General features: G+C 41.4%; 1 protein-coding gene across 1 annotated transcript; it reads left to right on the top strand.

The window, feature by feature from the left end:
• The first annotated feature begins 1728 nt into the window (after positions 1-1728).
• Positions 1729-17231, top strand: LOC139210913 (acylphosphatase-2-like). The gene is made up of 4 exons (XM_070841118.1): positions 1729-1889; positions 2253-2269; positions 11456-11565; positions 16968-17231. Exons 1-4 carry the CDS (start codon positions 1820-1822, stop codon positions 17080-17082), a joined length of 312 nt encoding a protein of 103 aa, XP_070697219.1. The 5' UTR covers positions 1729-1819; the 3' UTR covers positions 17083-17231.
• The last annotated feature ends 616 nt before the right edge of the window (positions 17232-17847 follow it).

Genomic DNA, 17847 nt, shown 5'->3' on the forward strand with positions numbered 1-17847 from the left:
TTCCTAGATGGTCTGGACACACACACACACACTCGCCTAAATACAGTGTATTGACTATACAGACCTAAATTCAACAAGCTCAAGTGAGGATTGTACAAAATCTCTCCACTTTCAAACATTTCATATAAAAATAAAACAGCTTCCAAAATGTTCGTGTGTGTGTGTGTGTGTGTGTGTGTGTGTGTGTGTGTGTGTGTGTGTGTGTGTGTGAGATAGCAGAGTCAAACTGGATTCAGTGAGGTCTCACTGACATCTAGTGGGCAGATGATGCATTGGACAAATTTCCATACATTTGTCCAACATTTCCGTTATTTATGTAAACCTTTTACTCGCTGTCATCATCACCGAGCTCTGGGGACACACTTCATCCTGACCTGTCACTGTGCACTTTGTAAATATGTCCTGCTGTGCTTTCTTATACTGTTGTAGCTGTATATCCCGTTTGTAAAGCAACACAGCAGGATGTTCATTTAAAATTATGGTCCCATTTAGAGGAAAATAGACCAGGAAGTAGAGGAGGCTTTAGGGCGGGGCTACCTGCTTACTAACCAATCAGAGGTGAGTCATGCATAAAGCCTAATTCATACTTCTGTGATAAATCTATGTGGAAACTTCGCTGTGTTTCTTTTCTTAGTATACTTTAAAAAGTGGCGACTGATACTAAGCGATCCATGTTTGGCTTGTATCTGATAAATATTAAATAACAGTTACTTTTATTTAAAACAGCTGCAACACAGAAATAGACAAACATGAAACACAGAGTATCTTTCAGTGTGATTAAACTTAGACATCTCTATTGTAAATCACCAAGTTACATCCAAAAATACACCTAGACATCAGAGAAGAAAGATGCATCAGAACTTACCTGAGAATCATCACATTTTTAAGTCATCTTTAGTATCAAAGTCATCCAGTGATAGCTGTCTGTACATCTATGGCTACATTGCAAACTGGGTGTGCTAATAGCTAATTCAGCATACTTTTGATGGCATCAGCGCTTAAAGCAGATGGAGTATAACGTTACCAGAACCAGCCCATAGCTGCCATAACTAGAGCAACAGTGGGGTGAAAAACTAAGACATATGGGCTCAGGACTGAATTAAAATCAGTGATCATGGAAGGAAACTGATGTTAAAATCACCTCCCAGACAGAAATAAATCCTGTCCAAATGGGGCTTTGTTAAATTTAACTCAAACATAAGTTGGGTAATGCTAGCTGATGTTAGCTGGTGTAGACAACGTAATGCTACCAAGCAGACCAATCACAGCGACATGTAGCTTTATTTCTGGGAAGGTGCACATCAGGCCTGGTATTGGCGCTGTAGTGTCAACACAGAAGTAAAAATCCAGCTTTAACCAAACCGATCAGACGTTGGTCCTCATGGAATGCAGATGGGAATAAACTGAAGCGTCACTTATGGCTCCAAAAAGCCAAACTCCAGGCTTCAAAACGGTCATTCACAAACCAATAGGTGGCGTCACCATGGTTACGTCCACTTCTTATATACAGTCAATGGTCAGATTTGGCTCTCTGGTTGCAGATCACAGCCTACTGTGCAGACTGAGCCACAACCGTACACGTTGGTTCAGTGAGCAAGTGGACATTAATGTCTGTCCAAAAAACAGCGTCATGGTCTTTGTAGTTTTAATGGACTACAGAGACCATCTGCACAGACTGGACCCTCCGTTGGTATGACCATGTTGGTACAGAGTGGTGAGGAGGAGAGAGAGGCAGAGAGAGAGAGAGAGCACGGAGAGAATTCACTCGTTCTTTAGCCCCCTCTTCTGTTAAAGGGACAGTTCTTGTTTTTGTCGCAGGATGTCTGACACTGAATCAGCAGGAACCAAACTGGCGTCGGTGGACTTTGAGATCTTCGGTCACGTTCAGGGTCTGTATTTTTAACTCTCCTTCGTCCTCCTCTTCTTTTCTTTTGTGCTGCGCTGTGTGAGCCGAGGCTGTAAACTGATCTGCTGCAGCTTTATTTAGGAGCGAGCACAGCTCTGCTGCTGCACTTTAACTTCCTGCAGCCTCGGGACACATTAGCATGATTTTACCAGAAGATCAAATGAGCTGCTTGTTGTAGTCAGTGGGAATTTGAAAAGCTAATGCATGTATTACAGAAATAACACATGAACAGCTTAATTACTTTCATGACCAGGCTTTTATGATGAATCTTGCTTGTTGTCCGATTACATGATCACATATACTAACACTAAGTCATTTTCTTTCTCTCCTTTTTCATCTTTGACAGGAGTCTGTTTCCGAATGGTGAGTTTCCCATCACCACCTGCTTTTTCCTGCACCATAAGTGTCCCATTATATGTTAGATACGTTCACAGCAGGACCAATTATAATATGTCATTTTTATGATCTGTTTGGATGTAGTGAGAAGATGTTGGACAGACAGAAGTTTGGCTGATTTTCTTTCAGAAACCCCTGCCTTCACTTATTATTACTCTATAATCCTTACTGTGACAGTGATGCACAAAGCAGTTCTTTTCAGTGTGTTGAATTACAAGAGACAGTTCATTAAAAGGATTCATTCAAAAGATTTATTCATTGCCTGACTGGAGCTACTACTGTGAAGTCCCAGTAACTGAGCTGAACTGTGTGTTTCTCATGATCCCCAACTTCAGGAACCAGAAGCAAAGATGCCAAACTCCATTTAAATTTCTTAATATTTTAAAAGTTTGTGCCACAGATGAACGCTGGTTTTTAATTACTTTAAAGACGTTTTAACTGATCACAGTTCGGCATTACTCTTGAACTTTCTAGGCCTGATTCTGGCAGTTTGAGACGCTGACTATCACTCAGAGCTCACTATGTCGTACGTTCAGTGAACGAATAAATCACTTAACAGGTCCCGTGCCCTTGCAGTTAAATGATCTGAGACAGTGTCCAGCCAACCCATTTTTTCATACTGCAGGTTTCACTATGCATCGCAAACTGAACTGAGAAATGAACGGATCGTTTCAGGAAGTGACTCAATTCCCTTAATTCACCCCAAATATTTGTTCCTTTGAACAAATGGTGTGCAATTGACTCAACACTAATCTGTAATTAAATATGCTAAGGTTAAGGTTTGCTAGCTTTTTCTGGAGGATTCAACCATATAACACTGCCGTCATCAGACTGATGATACAGTCTGAGCACTGAACTCTCACCCAATGTTTTCAGATTTCTCCTGCAACTGTTTTCAACATTATTTGTTAATTTGTACAGGGACAAGTATGTAGCAAACGGACGCCACACACTACATCATTTAAGCTAATTTGCAATGCCAGTCCATAGAGGAGCCTTTCAAAATGCATAAAACTCAAGAACAAATACACGAGAGAGTACACAACACAAACTCAGTGATAAACACAGATATTAAAAACACAAAAACTCAGATCTCAACAAGAAAACAGTTAATACAAGGCACAAACTATAACACAATAAGCCACCATAAAACAAGAAGAAGAAGCTCCAGGTCATCCATGACTGTTCCCTGTTCAAAAACTGTCAGATTGAGCTTCAAACATAGACTGTATAAAAGAAGTCGATGTGGCCTCCTGGTCTGAGAAGTGAAGCCAGTGCTGAAGAGCCTTAAACCTGCATTCTTTCTAATGTCCAGCAGGGGGCGACTCCACTGGCTCCAAACAGAAGTCTGATTAGATGGAAGTCAATCACTAGTTGTTGTGAATGCTGACAGCATTCACAACAACTAGCTAACATATGTTCTTCTGTTCCAAAAAGTTTATATATTATTAGTGTGAATGCTCTGGAGCATTCACACTATATGTTCTTCTACTGAAATATTTTGCCGCGCTTCTCCTCCCACACCGTTCAAGGTATGAACGTCATTCAAACTGCTAAATGTGCAGCTCAATCGGGAATCGAGTACTTTGACTTTTCTCATTCATAGCATTCATAGTTTCCATAATATTCAGTATGAAATTTTTGCTCGTGGTGTGTTATGAGTCCATGGAGGTGAATAGGGAGAATCGTCGGAATTTCCATTCGCGCTAAAGCGGTGACGTCATCGCTAGAGCGTGGAGGAGTGGAAAAATCACATGAAGCTTTTGTCTTTAACTCCCTGCTGTGTCCGAACCGTTTCGCCCACAGTCACAGTTTATCATCACTCAAAATGTAGCTTAAGTCTTTGGACACACAGTCATGTGGCTCAGAACACGCAGCGCATCCCACGAGCCTCGGAGCAACGGGAGCACCAACCGAACGGCTCATGACTGCCATGTTAAAATGACAGAGGAGGGAGGGAGAGAGAAAAACTTCTTTTACCTGCTAGCAAGCGCTCATTTCACAAGATAGATAAAATGTAGATAAACATGACTAGTTTAAGACCATGTAAGCATTTCAGCTGCTGGACACGCGGTTTTTGGTGACACGGCCCCAAAGCACCAGGACACGACTTCAACTCAACCCTCATTGACTCTAATGTTATTTCAGCTCTGAAATCTGTGACCAAACCTACAAAGTTTGGAATTTTAAAACTGTGAAATCAAGGTCATTTTTCAACTTTATCCAAACAAATAACACATTTTCGTGTTCAGCAGAGTCTTCTGCTGCTCATGGCGGTGTTGGTTCAGCTCTATGACAAAAATCACAGCTTTAATTTTATTCCCTCCTTTTTCTCATTTTACATGAGTGTGTATGTGGTGACGTCATCTGCGCTTTCTTCAGTACCGTTACAAACGGGTCAAACAGAAGCAGCAGCTTATTAAAAACCTGTGAGCCACCAGGTGGCAGCAGAGCTGCCATTTAGAATGTAAAGCAGCAGCAGCGGCGTGGTGGCGGTACAGCAGCAGCAAGACAGCAGGGGGCAGCATTCACACTGCAATTTCTTCAAGAATTGCAATTTTTCTATTTCAAATAATAAAATTCAGTGATGCTGTTGACTGGATCAAAGTCCGATGGTCAAACGAGTGATTTCACAGTTTGCGACGCTAAAAAACATTTATAGACTGATTTACAGACATCTCTGGCTACTATGTACAATTGGCATCAAATCCTTGAGCACTTCCTGGGGGCGTGGTTTGATGTTGAGGCGGCCATTTTGTTGAAACTTGTAAATAAATATGATGACACGTCAACATTCAAAATGGTTCTGACGCCTCAACATTCTAAAATGCTCTGATGACACAAAGCCATTTAGAATGTTTACCACCCTCAGTTTGACTATATATAAGGTACAAGTTTGAAAACTCACCAGTTTCACACTCACAGATACACACAGCGATCACAGATAACAGATACACACAGCGATTTTGGGAAAGCGATTTTAGATAGCGATTTTGGTTAGCGATTTTAGATAGCGATTTTGGTTAGCGATTTTGGATAGCGATTTCAGCCAGTTCTTCAAGACAGTTAGTCTACAGAGAACATCAATGGAAGGAATCGACCATCCCATTCGCAGCCGGACGTGGCGGCCGACTCAAAACAAGCCGAGGGGGCAGCCGCGTCAAAACGAGCCGAGGGGGCAGCCGCCTCAAAACGAGCCGAGGAGGCAGCCACCTCAAAACATCAACAGCGGGCAGCCGCCTCAAAACGAGCCGAGGGGGCAGCCATCTCTACACCAGCAGCTGCATCAAGAAAGACAGAAGAGGTTCAAGGCAGAAGGTGATGTGGACATCTTCAAGTCCAGGCTCCAGGAGGCAGAGAAGAAATTACAAGAGGAGCGCAACTGGAGATGCAGGCGAGAAAATGAGGTGGAGATGCTGAAAGAAGAAATCAAGAGTCTCTCCTCCACAGCCGAGCCCCAGGATCAGTCAAACAACAGTGGCAACCAGGATCTTATTAGGGATCTAGAAGCTCGGGTCCTGGGTGAAAGAAAGAAGGCTGACTCCTTCAAACAAACACTTGTAGAAGTCCTGCAACTTTTTAGGGAGAGAATCAACAAGGACATCAGCCTGATTTTAGAGCTGACAGCCAAAAACATCTCCCTTGGCAAAGTGATGCAGGGGCTGAAAAATGACCAGAAAGACGTCTGCAGACTGATGGCTGAGCTTGAGGATGTAAAGAAGCAGCTGGATGAGAAGACCAGCTCCGAACTCAAGCCTGCTTCTAGTCTGCAGACTCAGCAGAAGGTCAGCACAGAGACTATTGAGCAGTTTGAGGAGGTCAAGAAGCAGCTGGAGGAGAAGACCAGTGCCGAACTTGAACTGGCCTCCCAGCTGAAGACTCAGCAGGAGGTCTGCAGACTGACTGCTGAGGAGCTGAAGGAGGTCAAGAAGCAGCTGGAGGAGAAGACCAGTGCCGAACTCAAACTGGCCTCCCAGCTGAAGACTCAGCACGAGGTCTGCAGACAAACTATCGAGCAGTTCGAGGAGGTCAAGAAGCAGCTGGAGGAGAAGACCAGCTCCAACCTTGAACTAGCCACCAGTCTGCAGACTCAGCAGGTGGTCTGCAGACTGACTGCTGAGGAGCTGAAGGAGGTCAAGAGACAGCTTGAAGTAAAGACCAGCGCCGAGCTTGAGCTGGCCTCAAGTCTGCAGACTCAGCAGGAGGTCTCCAGACTGAGTGCCGAACAGTTTGAGGAGGTGAACAAGCAGCTGGAAGAGAAGACCAGCGCAGAACTCAAGCTGGCCTCCCAGCTGAACACTGAGCAGGAGGTCTGCAGACTGACTGCTGAGGAGCTGAAGGAGGTGAAGAAGCAGCTGGAAGAAAAGACCAGCGCCGAACTGGAGCTGGCCTCCCAGCTGAAGACTCAGCAGGATGCCTATCAGGCACTGGAGAGGGAAGTGGAGATGATGTGCGAGCTGACTGCAACATCCTCCCCACCGGAGAACGCAGACACTCCTGAGAACATCCAGGAAACAGAGGAGCACATCTCAACTTGGAGGCTCTTCAAGAAAGCTCTGACGCCAAAACACCGGCGCAAGTACAAGAGCAAGAAGAAGGTCCAGGACCTGGACTAACACTCACACACACACACTCTCTCTCACACACACACACACACACACACACACACACACACACACACAGGAACGGGTTTCCTCCGGGTGCTCCGGTTTCTCCCACATAGACAATATGAACAATAATTGGAATAAAATACAAATAGATAAATTGTACCTGTATCGTTGTATTTCTGTAGAACATTGTTCATCATCCTTCATGCTCGTCTCACTGTTCATATCATAGTGTGATCAAATACTGGTTTTCTATCAAGGGTTGAATTATTGGCAGAAATTGTGAAAACTGAGAAAAAACACATAACTACAGTGGAAATCAAATATACCTGCACACTGTTAAAAACTTAGAATGAACGTATGATAACTGTTCTCACATTTGATTGGTACAAAGACTAAAGTGTCAAAGTGTTGAACGAAGCAGAATTAATAAGGGATCATATCAGGGACATGCGGTCATCATGAAAAGTAAAAAAACAAATAATGATACAATAAAATAAATCTGAATATTTGTTAAGTGACCTGTGCAATAAATGTCACTTCTGTACGATTCCAATAATTTTTAAAAATCAAAATAGCTAAATGTGCATATTTCCTGTTAAATTACAGGGAAACGCGCTCAGTGAGGCAGAGGTGAGTTCAGCCTCCCCTCAGATTGTGTAATCCCTCCCAAACTGGGATAAACTCATGCCTTTTGCTTTCTCACTGTTTGACACCATTGTTAAGTTTGAACACTGTAAAACATCACAGCCCCCTCAATTTACATTTTCTCTTTAACTCAAAGTGCTCGGATATGTTTTAGATTTTTAACTCAGTTATTCTAGTTTATTGTAGGTTAAATTTACATTCATCATCTTGTCTACTTGAAAATGTCAGATTGACTGAACTTGCTTTATCAAGTTATCAGTTAAAAAGAAAGAAAAGAAAAATGGCAAAAGTGACGTCTTCAAGCTACAGAGAAAAAATACATTTGATTCTGAAAAAAAAACACCTTTAAAGTAACGGCAAGGTTGAAACAACTTGTTATATCCTGGAGATATGCCATGTTTTAACTTGGACTAAAGCATATAGACATAGACATAGGCATAGACATACAGAGCCGGCTCTAGCCATAATGGTGCCCTAGGCGAGATGCGCACCGATCACTCGCCCTGCGCCCCTTCCATGGTGTAGGACATCTCAGCACGTCTCAACAGCGGCGGACGGGGGGGGCGCGCGTCTCAACAGCGGCGGACTGGGGGCGCCACTCGGGGATGCAAATTATTACCGGCTTGCAGCAGCGCCCCTCCAGCAGCTGGCGCTCTAGGCGACCGCCTACATGGCCTATGCCTAGAGCCGGCCCTGTAGACATAGATATACCTGCACCCCAACCGATGTGTTCAAATGTCCTTACTGAACCTGTTTTGTTTTGTTTGTTTTTGTGTTGTGTTATATATATTATTTAATATTTTGGGTAGACATCAGGTCTGAAGTGTTGCTGCTGAAAAGCGTTCACACTGTTCTTATCCTCTTTATTAGTCACACATTTTCTTCTAACGTACGTTTTTTGGCACTTAACAACTCCTTCATACTTTGTGCTTTGTGTACTTCAGCTCGTTGAGGACATTCAACTGTGACTTTTAAACATTTCAACCTTTTTAAACTTTTTAAAATATTCTGCTTTTTTCAACTTTCATTTAACATTGAAGTCTATGGGCTGAATGTTCAAATCATCCTCAACGTCCTCCACTTTGAAAGGTTATAGCTTCCTCATACTTTCAGCTAGAGACTTCATTCAACTTTTAAACAGGTCACCTGTTATGTTACCACATAATTCAGCTCATTGATATCTTTTACGGATATTTAGTTTTAGTTTTATGTCGTTTTCCCTTCTCATATTTTATGGGTGTGTGTTGCGCTGCCTAGAGTGGGTGACGTCATCGCCAGAGCGCAGAGGAGCATTAAAATCGTCGGAAAGTTTTGTCTTTATCTCGCTCTCACGCCCAACGTGTGTCACTCACACTCACCATTTATACATCGAAACATAGGAAAAATCGTGCTCGTCGCAGTGATGTGGCCATGGAAAGAAAAGAACATACATTCAAATCAGGGAAGCTTAAACCATGAATTACAGTTACAAAAGGCAGCAATGCAGTGTGACGTCAGCTATTCAGCAGGCAGCATTCACACTGCAATTTCTTCAGGAATTGCAAATTTTCTAGTTCTTATTCTTCCGTCGCATTTTTTGCCGCGATTCAGCCTCCAAACCGCTCAAGGTAGAAACTTCATTCCAATGGAGGACGTGGAGCTCAATCAGGAATCGAGGGCAATGACTTTTCACATCTCTGACATGTACAGTTTCCATAATATTCAATATTAACGGTCCAAATTTCCCCATAGGAATGAATGGAGAAGAGTTTCACAAGGTGAAATTTCTTCACCCGACTTCTAGCCCTCACAGCTCCTTCAGGCTTTTAGCTAGAAACTCCATTAAAACTGTAAAACGTCCATCATCTCTCCCTCTTTCAGAACATACCTCTACCTCCTTTGTGCCATTCACCATTTCATCACAGTCGTCTTTTAAAAAAATAAAGTTTCTCCCTCCTTTTTCTCATTTTACATGAGTGTGTATGTGGCCGCGCTAGAGCAGCGACGTCATCGCTAGAGCGTGGAGGAGCGGAAAAATCACATGAAGCTTTTGTCTTTAACTCGCTGCTTTGTCCGAACCGTTTCACCCACAGTCACAGTTTATGACTCAAAATGTAGCTTAAGTCTTTGGACACGCAGTCATGTGGCTCACAACACACAGAAACACACACAGCGCGTTGTACGAGCCTCGGAGCGACGGGAGCACCGACCGACTGCCTCATTGACTGCCATGTTAAAATGACAGAGGAGGGAGGGAGAGAGAAACATTTCTCTTACCTGCTAGCAAGCGCTCATTTCACCAGATAGAGACCTTCGCTTACATCTACATGTTCAGGAGACTCTCTCATGTCCACTGGTCTGCACTTCATGGCTGTGACTGGACCGGTTTGAGTAAAACCTGCATTTTCAGAGGTGCATGAATCTCTGTAAGAGGAGCTCAGCTGACTGACAGAGCTCCAGCAGAACTCCGACGAGGGGCGTTCAGGGACAGTCGGACATTCCAGCGTTCTCGTGGTAAAAGTGTCTCCTCACCGTGTGCTCAGTTTTTAAACAGATAAACACAAACCGTTTGCGTTTTAGACTGTTAATTAAGTAATTACTGACGTGATAACTGATATTCAGAACATAGAGCTGTGTAGATACTTTATCACTCTGATAAAACTAAAACCTGCATTTTCAGAGGTGTGTCATCTCAATGAAAACAGTACCATCAGTAAGGGAGCACGAGAGGAGCAGCAGCATATTACTGACGTTTGAGCCACCAGGTGGCAGCGGAGCTGCGTGAAAGGAGCAGCGCAACATTAGAGCAGCATCTCAGCGTGACAGTGGCAGAGCGGCATGGCGGCGGCAGCAGACAGCATTCACACTGCAATTTCTTCAGAAATAGCACTTTCTAGTTTCAAGTCTTCTTCAACACTCCATGAAAATAGACCTCAAAAGAGCAGTCCACTATGTCTGCTTCTTATATACAGTTTACAGTGATCCCAGTCAGAGTTCTGCTGGTGAACAGAAAAGGCTGTTTGTCCACATGAGGATTTAGATAAGGACACTTTATAGTTCCTGTTGGATGATCCATGAGTTACTGGGCTCCAAAAGACTAGCATTTAACAAAATGATCATGGCCCGACATATTTAATTTTGTAAAAGCATAGCAATGATGTGAACTTACCAAACTTTACTCATTGCTCATTAGAGCACAATGAATTGTGGGTGATTCCTTCCAGAGGGTCTGTGGATTTACAAACTCAGGGAAAGTATGCAATTCAGCGCACCAATGGCATCAAGACGGCCCTGAAGCTCTTTTTCAATTTCTGTTTTGATCTGTTTTGATTTAACATAAAACAGATCATGAAACTGATGTCATGCTGTTTGTAGCTGCTGCTTATTTTTATCTCTTGGCTGCAGGTGGGTCTATACATGCAAAGTGTAGTTAAAATATACAGATGCCAGTGTAATAAAATCACATTTCACTACGGATATGGAATAACAATAAAATACACACACCAATAATTTAGAGTGTAGTAAAAATGAACATCTTTCTGGTCTGCTGTTAGCCAGCACTTAACCTTTGTCGTAAAAGACTCTGTATCTGAAATTAATTTGATTCAGCTGGTTAATGTGTTCCAGAGTTGACAGCCCTTTATGGAGAAAGCTGATTATCCAAATTCAGATCCACAATGTGGTGTTTCACAGTTGACATTCATCATGGTCCAAATGACTCTTTCACTGTGTTGTCTTTGAACACATCTGGAAAGAGGCTTTGGGGCTCCACTGTTCATACATTTGACAAACAATTTGACCAATGACAGCTCAGTGACACTGAGCAGAAATCAAAACTGAATATGTTCTGATATATTTTGGTTGTGTTATGTTAAACTCACTGTGCAGCATTAACCCCTCCCTCCCTCCCTCCCTGCAGTACACAGAGAAGCAGGGCCTGCAGCTGGGGCTGGTGGGCTGGGTGAGGAACACCTTCAGAGGGACGGTGGAGGGACAGGTCCAGGGTCCTGCTGACATGGTGGAGGAAATGTGAGTTCGCACAAAAGAACAGAACACAATCCTTTGTTTCTCTTCTTTAGATTTTTTCATTTTAGAAGAATCTAACATAGGATAGGGAAAGAGGTAAGGAAAGGGATTTTAATGAAGTATAAGTGGAAAAAACTCACTTACTGCTGATTTATTTATACACATTAGTCCACATTTACATGCATACTTAATGTGATTTAGACTCTGCAGATCAAATCATTGATTATAAATACATCAGCAAGATACAGGAAAAATGTGCCGTTTTTATCTTTTTTATATTTGAAACTCTGCTGGCAAATTCCTCCAATTAAGAACATTTACAGTAAGTAAGTACTGTAGTCAAGTATCTCTATTTAATGCAGTGTTACACATCGACTCCACTATATTTCAATATGTACTCTTAAAATCTACAGAAAAATATCGGCCAGCATGATTCTGTAAAACTAGACTTTAATATGTAAAATTATAGTATTTTAATGTAGTACACATCCTGTAAATGTACAGGATTTTACAGATTACTGAGTTGCAGTAATAAAATAAAACAATGAAAGTGGTAAATTACAGGTAATAACTGTCGTTAGGGTTCAGCACTATACTGTAATTTAGTTACTTTTACAGTAATGTTGTGGATGGATTAATGTGAAAACAGTTCATTGTTGTGCTGTTGCTGCAAATGTTTGTGAATTTATAGTAATTATCGATGCTTATTATAAAACTATATTGTAATTTTACAATATAATATCATATTTTCACATGAATGGTGTCTGGGTTACTTATTGTGATACTACTGTAAATTATTTATTAGCCAGCAATCAACTGTGAAATTACAGTAATATTTTTACATTGTCTATTAAATATGCAAATTTCCCTAATGTGGGACGAATAAAGGTTTATCTTATCTTAACAAATATTAGATTGATTACAGGCAGCTGCTGATTTTGATTCATTTCTCTGAAAATCAGCAGCAACAGGTGGTTATTATTACTCAATATTGATTAATCTATCAATTATTTTTCTCAATCCATTATTAAATTACATTTAATTCACAAACATTGCAAGTTCCCCCAGCCCCAGACGGCATCTTCAATTCAGTTGGGAACTCAGTAACTCAGTACATTTGCAGAAGTGCTTTACTCAAATACTAATTCAAGGTATTTTTACTTATTCCATGCAGCTTTTGTAAGTCTCCTCCACTACTACAATTATTTTTGTTCTATTTACTCCGCTACATCTGTCTGACAGCTTTAGCTACTTCACAGATTACAGTTTTCATCCCCTCCCTGTCCAGTGAAATCCATTAATCTCCACATGTGCTGATTGTGAATATTTGTGATAAACTGAAAGATGATGTGTTCCTTTATGGAAAGAGAAAATTAATCCATTTCAAACCCTGTTACATCTGCTGCAAAATGGTCTGTTTTCTCGACTTTTTTAGAGATGCATCGTTCTGTGGTGGGTAACGACCCGACGGCATATAAAGGAGTTAAAATGTGCTTAAACATCTGCAGCAGTAAAATGCTACATACACACGAATGCAGCAGTGATATTAATCCAGAAACATCAGATTTAACAGGAACACTGTGAACATGGGAACTGGGAACATATAACTGCAACAAGAGTTTAACTTTACCTTTGATACTTTAAGTATATTTAGCTGATTATACTCACACTTTTACTTCAGTAAGGTTTGGAATGCAGGACTTTGTGTAGTTGAGTAATACCACAGTGTGGTTTTAGTACTTGAACTTCAGTGAAGGATCTAAATACTTCTACCACTTCTACTCTCACCACTTGTAGTGTGGTGGTTTTACTTTGTTCAGCCAATAGATGGCACTGTTCACCTTTACAAGACCACAGTCCTGGCCTCGGCTGAGAAACAGTATATATTCATGTGTACAAGCACATTTCACCTCCTCTCTGTCCTCGTCCTGTCTCCTCCTCCACTGAATTTATAATCTATTAATCGTCAATGTATCAGTTATTAATCATGAAACTGAAGCTGGGGCTCCATTTGTTTTGACATCCTCTCTGTCCTCATCAGAAGTGATGTCACCGGGTGTGGACGCCTCATTTAGATGACATCAGTGTCTCCAGGGGTCTGCTGCTCTTTTAACACACACACACACACACACACACACACATTCATACACTCGCATAGTGTGAAACAGGGATATAATTCCTACTGTTTGTTTTTAACTCCTTGCGGCGCCAGGCGGGTGGAGTCAAGTCAAATATCAACCTCAATAGGATTTTATGATGACCTCAAGGATACACACGATGCAATTTGTAACAATAAGGTAAAAGAGATAAAAGACAATAAAGAACATTAAAGAATGCAAAAATAAATGAATTTATTTATTTATTTATTTTTTGTTTTTTTTTTATATTTCACCTGCCAAAGATAAAGAAAGACGACCATTAATTTATATTTTCGCATGTACGCTACAACACTGTTTCCCTTGTAGCAGCTGAGGGTTTGACTAATACCTAGAAAAATCACCCCCATCCTATAAGATTCCTATGCAATGGAAACCTTAAACCTTTACTCCAGGAAATATGACGATCAAGCATGAAGCAAAGTGTTGCTTTCTGTATAAAGTCCTGTGTCTGGACGTCTCATTACATTTGGCTCGAGACGCCAGGAAGAGAAACAAGAGTCTGATTATGATAAAAGAGGGAAAGAGAAGCTGATGTGGGCTTTGTGTTATGGGTTTGCTTAAAGAAAATAACATGGTGGCTTTTATACACACATGAATTAACACTCAATTTCATTGAAGACATTAAACGCGCACACACACACACACACACACACACACTCTCTACTATTTCCGTCTATTCTATCAGGGATCTTTTCCTTGTAAACACTCTCACTCTCAATCTCACGTACTTCCTGTCGACTCCACTTTCACCACAACCTCACTTCCTGCCGGGGCCTGGGAAACAGGAAGCAGCTGCTCCTTTAGGCAGGGACATATGGGGTGTGGAGGGTAATGGATAGAGGAGAGGAGGGGAGAAAGGAGGGAGAGAGAGACAGAGAGGGAGAGGGAGGGAGGAGGGTGATGGAAGTGAGAAATGTTAGTGAGCTGAGCTGGTGGTGGGAGGTGAACAAGTGGGTGGTTTCCTCTTTTTCCTCTGAGAAAAAAGTCCCAGAGAGCCTAGCAGCTTGAAAACATGTAAAGGACTGAGGAGGATGGAGGAAAAGAGAGAGAGGGGAGGGGATTGGTGAAACAAAGAATGAACTGAAAGTAAAAATTCTTCCTATTTTGGACTTTGCTGCAGTGAGTCGATGGAGTAGAAATGAGGGAGAGGCCCTGCAAAAATGTCATATTTAAGCCAAACTGTTGAGATATCCAACCCGATATCACAGAAGCTCATGAGATAGTCTGTAGATAGTAACTGTAGATTTGTGTCTGTGGACACGCGGCACTAAACATGCAGTCTTTTTCATAGCCACTTTTCTAACCACTACAATGCTCACAATTTAATCACAATATTTCTAATAATAATAATTTCACAATTATTCTTGTTTTTATTTCTTCATCTTAATTTTTTCAGTCTAGTAATTTAACACAAAGCAAAGCGGACCGTTTCTTCTTTTTCCTATTCTTGAAGTTGCCATCATGTTTATTAGGATTATCTATGGGCAAAACCAATTGGGGCTTCCACATTTGCATATAATGTGAGCATAGAAATCTTCCCAGCTATTCAGAGGACAGTCTGACTAGTGCACAGAATAAACTATGTGTCATTCAAACACTTGTACTTGAGTTTTGTATCTACTATCTTAGTTTTGTCATATTGTAAATTCAGGAATCTGCCTCCGAGCGTACCAAACACCTTTATGAACAATATGATATTCTACTGACTAGTTGTTGTCTTTATTGCTGGCTTCTTGTAATCATATTTTTCTAACCTTAACCATGTCGTTTGTGTGCCTACACTGACCATATGTTCACCATAGAGGAATCATTTTTGTAAATCCTAATATTTGTAATCATATAAACTCATATGGTTCACTTTGGAATGAAGAACAAACAACTTATTTTGTCTTTTAGTTCAGAGGACTTGTTGCTTTGTGGGGACCAAACTGATTTTTAAGACAAATTCCAGTTTATTGCAATTTAGGTTTCATTTTTGTGGTTTTGTCTGTAAATTTTACAGGTGAGTGAAAGTAATCGTGGTAACTTGGTGAGTATGATGTCACCATCATTGATAAAGATGGTGGACGCAGGTAAAAAAAAAAGCAGCGCTCAAGTTCTAATAACAAGAAATGTCTTTATTGGAGTCTCAGTGGCAGTGAGGGTCCTCACAAGTACAGAAGTACCCGTGTGTGTGTTTGAATGAGCGGGATCAGTGTGTTGTTTTAGAGGAAAATGGAAGCAGATTACAAACCAACAAACATCCAGCTGCTGAAGACTTAATGCTAAGCTGTATGTGTGTGTGTGTGTGTGTGTGTGTGTGTGTGTGTGTGTGTGTGTGTGTGTGTGTGTGTGTGTGTGTGTGTGTGTGTGTGTACAGTAGGTCATACAGCAGATCAGTCAGCTGTCGATGGAGTTTTAAGTTTTTTGCTAAAAAAGAAAAAGTAGGACAGCTCATCTCCCCCCCACCCCTCTCTCTCTCTTTCTGTCCACCTCCCCTCTTTTTCTCTTGCTTGCTCTCTCTTTCTGGCTGAGCTTCAGTCAGAGCAGCTATACGGACGTGACCCTGATCCCCTGCAATCTCCTCTAATCTACACACACAAACACACACACACACACACACACACACACACACACACACACACATACATACACACACACACACACACACACACACACACACCCCATCAGAGGCATCACAATCAGAGTCACGGAAACAGTCAGTCAGTCAATCAGTGGTAAATCAGAGACTTTTTGCTGCAGGACACATTCAGATTCTCAGCGTTAAAAATAGCTGCAGGAATGTTTGTCTTTTTCCCATCATGCCCTTAGTTGTCCAGCTACTGGCTTCTTTTTTTATTAATTCATTTATTTTTGTCTGCATTTTTGTCCCACGAGCATGAAGATGACGTCAGTCTGTCGTTGGTCCACAGCAAAACATCTCAAAGCTGCCAAAACTTTGCTGTGAATTCTGGGTAAATAAAGACCTTTTTAAAAACAGAAATCATGGCTGACTGAGTAACCACATTCAGCTCAGAAAATGTTTACCCAAAATGGCAGCACTGTGAGAACAGTATATATAACAAAAAAATAACGTAACTTTTCATTTTAATGAAACTATTCGAACTCAGCGACTTTACTGTGATCAAAGGAAGCAGCGGTGCGTTGCCTCATGTGGTGGACAGAATAATACAGTTACATACAGCATGGTCGTTGTAGTTTTGAGGTTGAATTTCTGCCCTTTTCCTCCGTCTGTGTCCTCCACAGGAAGGTGTGGCTGAGTAAAGAGGGAAGCCCAAGCAGTCGCATCACCAGAGCCTCCTTCACCAACCAGAAAACCATCGACAAGCTGGAGCTCTCCGGCTTCAAGACTCGCTTCTGACCAGTTTATCAAACGTACTCTGAAGACACAAAAACACAGAGAGCTGCTCCTAGTGTTCAGGCCTGTGGAACAGCTAACGGTGACGGTTTGAGTTTAGATTTTATTTCCGTGCTCCTGTGAACTCTATGAACAAAGACTGTTGACTGACATACTGGAGGAGGAGTTTGCTGTTTGTTTGTTGCTCTTGTTCAGGTTTCAGTCAATCAGATTCTATTCATAAAGCACCATCTAAGTTATCTAAAGTTAAAGTTATCTAAAGATATATAGAACAGGTCAAAGCCAAACTCCTTAATTTACAAAGATCCAATGATTTGAGAATCCTTTCATGAACACTTGGCGAAGATGGTGAGGAAAAATTCCCCTTTAGCCAATAGAAACCACGAGCTGAACCCAGCTCAGAGATGGGCAGGATGGACTGAAAGAGAGAGGGAGAGAGAGTGAAAAAGAAAAGGATAGCAATAACAATGATAGCATTAACTGAAATATTAATAGTGATATAACCTATAATGAATACAGTTACTAGTAATAGAAGTAATGGGAGTCCTGCAGGCCCACTGCCAGCGCAATGCAGTCCCTCCAGATAAGAACAGAGGTAATTTTATTTTGATTTTATCTTATTCACTTGCTTTTACGCTGAAAGTGTTCTGTCAGATAAATAAACATATGGTTATGTTTTAATTATGATAATAGATGAGAACATTTTCCACTAAGTTCACTAGCTGCTCTCTAATTTTGTCTGTTTGCTGCTGAGTTCCTCTGAAAACG

The sequence above is a fragment of the Pempheris klunzingeri genome, chromosome 12, assembly GCF_042242105.1.
Source record: "Pempheris klunzingeri isolate RE-2024b chromosome 12, fPemKlu1.hap1, whole genome shotgun sequence".
NCBI lineage: Eukaryota > Metazoa > Chordata > Actinopteri > Acropomatiformes > Pempheridae > Pempheris > Pempheris klunzingeri.

Excerpts from the sequence above, each read along its gene's own strand:
- LOC139210913 (XM_070841118.1), top strand. The coding sequence starts at position 1,820 with ATGTCTGACACTGAATCAGCAGGAACCAAACTGGCGTCGGTGGACTTT. Across the intron at positions 11,566-16,967 it reads GCTGACATGGTGGAGGAAAT|GAAGGTGTGGCTGAGTAAAG; the intron begins GTGAGTTCGCAC and ends TGTCCTCCACAG.